Source organism: Pteropus vampyrus, unplaced genomic scaffold, assembly GCF_000151845.1.
Source record: "Pteropus vampyrus isolate Shadow unplaced genomic scaffold, Pvam_2.0 Scaffold500, whole genome shotgun sequence".
In the NCBI taxonomy this organism is placed as follows: domain Eukaryota; kingdom Metazoa; phylum Chordata; class Mammalia; order Chiroptera; family Pteropodidae; genus Pteropus; species Pteropus vampyrus.
The window spans coordinates 218,991-223,523 of NW_011889281.1; the positions used below are offsets into that span (position 1 = coordinate 218,991).

The window sequence follows — 4,533 nt, forward strand, 5'->3', positions numbered from 1 at the left end:
TCGGGAGTGTCCCCAGCCGTGTCGCAGCCCCTGACACTGCCGTGTTGCTTTCCAGCTCAGAGCCCACGCCGTGGACATGAACGGCAACAAGGTGGAGAACCCCATCGACCTGTACATCTACGTCATCGACATGAACGACAACCGGCCGGAGTTCCTCAGCCAGGTCTACAACGGCTCCGTGGACGAGGGCTCCAAGCCAGGTGAGCCCCGCCTGATGGTGCGGTGGGCGTGGGCCGGGGACAGGCCCGGCTCCCGGGGGCCCTCAGCCCCCACCGCCCAGACAGCCCGTGGGACCCCACACTGGCACATCGACTCAGCAGGCGTTTACCGAGCACCCACGGCATGAGACGAGCGGGGCCACCGCGGTCCAGATGGGGACACTGTGGTCCAGATGGGACTCCAGGGTCCAGACAGGGACACTGTGGTCCAGACAGGGACTCCAGGGTCCAGATGGGGACACCGCGGTCCAGACAGGACTCCAGGGTCCAGATGGGGACACTGTGGTCCAGACAGGGACTCCAGGGTCCAGACGGGGACTCCAGGGTCCAGACAGACACCGCGGTCCAGACGGGACTCCAGGGTCCAGATGGGGACACCGTGGCCCAGACGGGACTCCAGGGTCCAGACGGGGACACTGTGGTCCAGACAGGACTCCAGGGTCCAGACAGACACCGCGGTCCAGACAGGACTCCAGGGTCCAGATGGGGACACCGTGGTCCAGACGGGACTCCAGGGTCCAGATGGGGACACCGTGGTCCAGACGGGACTCCAGGGTCCAGACAGACACCGCGGTCCCGACGGGGACGCAGGCAGGATGAGCGGAAGCCCGTGGGGGGGCCATCGCATGGTGGGAGGCTCAGGCGGAAAGCACGGGCGCTGAGTCACGGCCCGTGGAGGTGACACGTCGCCCGAGAGCTGGCATGTGAGACGGAGCGGTGCTCAGGGAGGGGCGGAGGGGAGCCGGGGAGAGGCGTGTGCAGGGGCCCTGGGCGGGAGACGAGGTCAGGGAGGCCCACCGTTCACGGTCGCCCGGCCGCTGGATTTCACTCCGCGCTCCACGGGAAGCCCAAGGGAGGCCCGGCCGCTCACAGCACAGCGAGGCTAGCTGTGCAGCCCAGGCCCCGGGGCTGACCCAAGGGCCCGTCTCCCCAGACTCTGCCCAGCGTCAGTGATGACGAACCCTTCACCACGTGCCAGGGCCCTCGCTCAGTGCATGGCGTGTCTGGTCTCTGGACTCCGTGACCACAAAGTCACAGAGCAAAGGTGACCCCCCCCCAGAGGGGGTTGCAAGCGCCCCAGATCCCCAGACCCCGCAGCCTGGGCCAAAACCCAGCCAAGGCGGGAACCTTGGCCCAGGGGCCGGCCGCGTCGCCTGGGGTCACAAATGCAGTCTCTCGGGCCCCCCGCCGATCCAGACTCTGCAGGTAGGCCCGGGCCTGGGTGGACCAGCCCCTGGGGCATTTCTGTGCCCAAGTCTGAGAAACACAGCCCCACACTGCTGTCTCCTGAGGGGGTGTCCTTGAGACGAATGCCCTCCTTGGGTTGGATGGGGCAGCGGGGCCGAGGGTCACTGGCCAGGCCCTGTGGGGCGGTCAGAGGAGCCGCCCACGCAGAACGCGGGCCTCAGCCGAAGCTCGGAGACGCGCTGAGCCGTTCACGCCCGTCTGCCCCGTGCTGCTGGGACGTGCCCGTGGCAAAGCCACGTCGCTGGTGGGCCTGGCCTTCCTCCCCAGGCAGCCCAGCCCGGGAGGGCCTCGGGGCTCCGAGAAGGACGCACTGGGCACGCTGAAAGCCCAGCCCACAGAGGCCGGGCTCAGGCCGGCCCCACGGAGGGGTCAGCCGCGCTCCGGCTGCGCTCCAGGGCGTCGAGGACACATTTATCATCACTCTTCAGCGAGGTGGTTGTCACGGCTCCGTCCCCAGGGGCGGCTATTTCAACAAGGAGAATTGTGTTTCAGATCGATTGTCTCAGAATCGCGAGGCGCGGGGCAGCCCCGTGTCAGCGGAGGGAACGGGATGTGACATTATTTCTGCCGGACCCTGGGGCGGCTGGTCCCGCAGCCCCTTTGCGGGGTGGGGGAGCGGGCGGCGGGCTGCGGGGGGCCTTCTCGGTAACACAGACGCTGCGGGGCCCCGCTCCCCAGAGCCGGGGGCTGTGTACAGGTGTCTGGCTTCCCTCTCACGGACCCAGCCTCCTCCCTCATCTCATTTTAAAAACAAATCGATAGAGAAAGTCTTTTCCAGCGTGTCACTGGCTTTACTCGTCAGGATGACAGAAGCCGCAAATCTCTGCGTCTCCTCCCACAAATCCCGATAAGCCCTTAAGCCTGGACATGGAGAGCACCTGCCGTCCCCTCGTCAGCTCGCCCCAGACGGCCGTGTGGGAGGATGGCCGCGGCCCGGACGGGCTGGAGCACGCCGCGGATGCCGAGATCGGCCCCGCCTCCCGCTCCTCCAGAGTGTGGAGGCATTAAGTGCAATTGGCTTCCAGAGCTTCCAGGGCACCCTGGAGTGTGGCTCTGGCCCCAGAGTCGCCCCCAGAGAGGAGCGGCAGTGCCACCTCTTCGTGAGCTGTGAGATGCCACTGTGGACTCGGCTCAATGTCCTCGCTCACCACGGCCCAAGCAAGGGGGTGACGTCCAGACAGAGCGAGCCGTGGCGCTGTCCACAGGGAACCCCAGGGCTGGGAGCGGCCTCTCCCCCCCTGCAAATCACAGCCACGGGTTTAGCGGGCGCCTGCACACAGCAGGGAGAAACCAGCGCCGGAAATCGGTTCTCTGGAATGACTGGCTGATGAAGGGTTTCAGGTGTACGTCCTAATGGAAAACACATGGGAAGATGTGTCAATTATCCAATCAACTAGACAAGAACCTCCGAGAGGCGAGGTGGTTCCTGTGGGGACGTTAGCAAGCCGCCCAGGGGCCCCAGTGCCCTCCCCAGTGCCCTCCCCAGGGCCGTGAGACCCTCTGACTGGAACGGCAGGCTCGGAGGGGGTGGGCGGCCTGGAACAGCCTGGAACGGCCCAGCCCCTTTGGGGGAGCGACCAGCATTGTGGGCCGGAGTCGAGTGTGCCCTCACCTCCAGTCACAGCCCTTAGATGTCTGGTAAGCAGGTGGCCAAGGCCACCTCCGAGGCCCCTGGGAGGGGGGCGCACTGGCTCAAGTGACTGGGAGGTGCAAAGGTGGGCGTGTCGACCCCGGGCTGGAACGGGACTGTCCGGCGTCTTACTGGCCACTGTTTGGCTGTGTCCTCTGTGCCGCTTCGTTTCTGGGCTGCTCTCTCTGTGGCCGGGATGCCTCGGCAGCTGCAGGTCCCTGAGCAGTAGACAGCCCCCTCTTCCTCAAGTGCCAGCAAGACCCCGAGGCAGATCCTCATGGCATGGGCCGTGGGCATGCACGGAGCCAGTGCCTTGCCCGGGCACACCGTGAACAAAGACGGGGTCCAGGTCTGCACCCCACCCCAAGTCACGGGGTCTAAACACGTGGCCGCTATGGACCCCCAAGAGAAAACCAGATGGTGGCCCCAGAAAAAGGAGCTAGATGCCAGGCCCACCTGGCGGCTCACGCAGCACACCTGCAAAGGTGCGGCTGCACTGGGGGTGCCGTTGGCCTGGACCCTGCCACCCGCTGGAACTTTCTGGGACTTTCTGTCTGCACCTAGGTTGTCTGATGCAGTGGCCACCAGCCCCTCGTGGCCATTGAGCATCTGAGATGTGGCCAGTACAGCAGAGGAGATGAATTTCTAATCAGTCGGGTTTGAACAGCCCCGTGTGCCCACGAGCTACCATGTTGGGCAGCTGGTTTTTCTGGGTGATTTTGGTGGTCCCCACCCACTCAGACGGGGCCATCTGAAGCCAATGGTCGTAGGAGTGACCCCTCCTGACCCCAGGGAGCATCTGTCCCCTCTTGGATCGTCCCGAATCCTCAGTGGGGAGCTGGCAGGCCACCGGGGCCACCTGGAGACCCCATGTGCTTGCTGCCCAGGGACTGAGAGCAAAGGCAGAGGTGTGTCCGCTCCCAGGCGGGGCTGTGGGGGCGTCGCCCGTTCGGGGGCTCCGTCATTCTGGTGCACGTACCACCCCACCCCTCGGACCTCCACCCTTTCTACAGAGCCCGCCTGGACGTCCAGCCTGACCTGTGTCCCACACCTGCTGTGCCCGCCCCTTAGGTGAGCACCCCATAGCAGCTTTGTGAATTATCACAAACTCCAGTTGGCCGAGTCAGAATGGTGGCAGTTGTCTGGCCTGGGTAGGACCATGAGAGGCTGAAGTCAGTCCCCTGCACTGAGGGAGGATAGGGTACAGGCAGCCTAGTAGGGACCTGCTTGTCCACAGGAGGCATCTGGATGGGGAAAGATGCCGGCAAGGGCAGGATTCAGAGTTCAGCTGAAGGCCGCACCTCTGGGCTCCTGCCCTCTGGGGCCAGCCGGGCCCTGGGCCACCCAGGGGCCTGTGAGCTCTTAGCAGCAGAGGGCTGTTCCTGGAGGCGCAGGAGGGGCCTATGGAAGTGACAGCAGCAGGAACTCGGGGGGAAT

At 65.3% G+C, this 4,533-nt stretch overlaps 1 protein-coding gene across 1 annotated transcript in view; it reads left to right on the forward strand.

Annotated features, from left to right (window-relative positions):
* CDH4 (cadherin 4) overlaps positions 1 to 4,533 on the forward strand; it is a 64,730-nt gene that overhangs the window by 16,015 nt on the left and 44,182 nt on the right. The window contains exon 3 of the mRNA XM_023524845.1: positions 44 to 200. Coding sequence (XP_023380613.1) covers positions 44 to 200 — 157 coding nt within the window. The remainder of the gene's footprint in view (positions 1 to 43; positions 201 to 4,533) is intronic.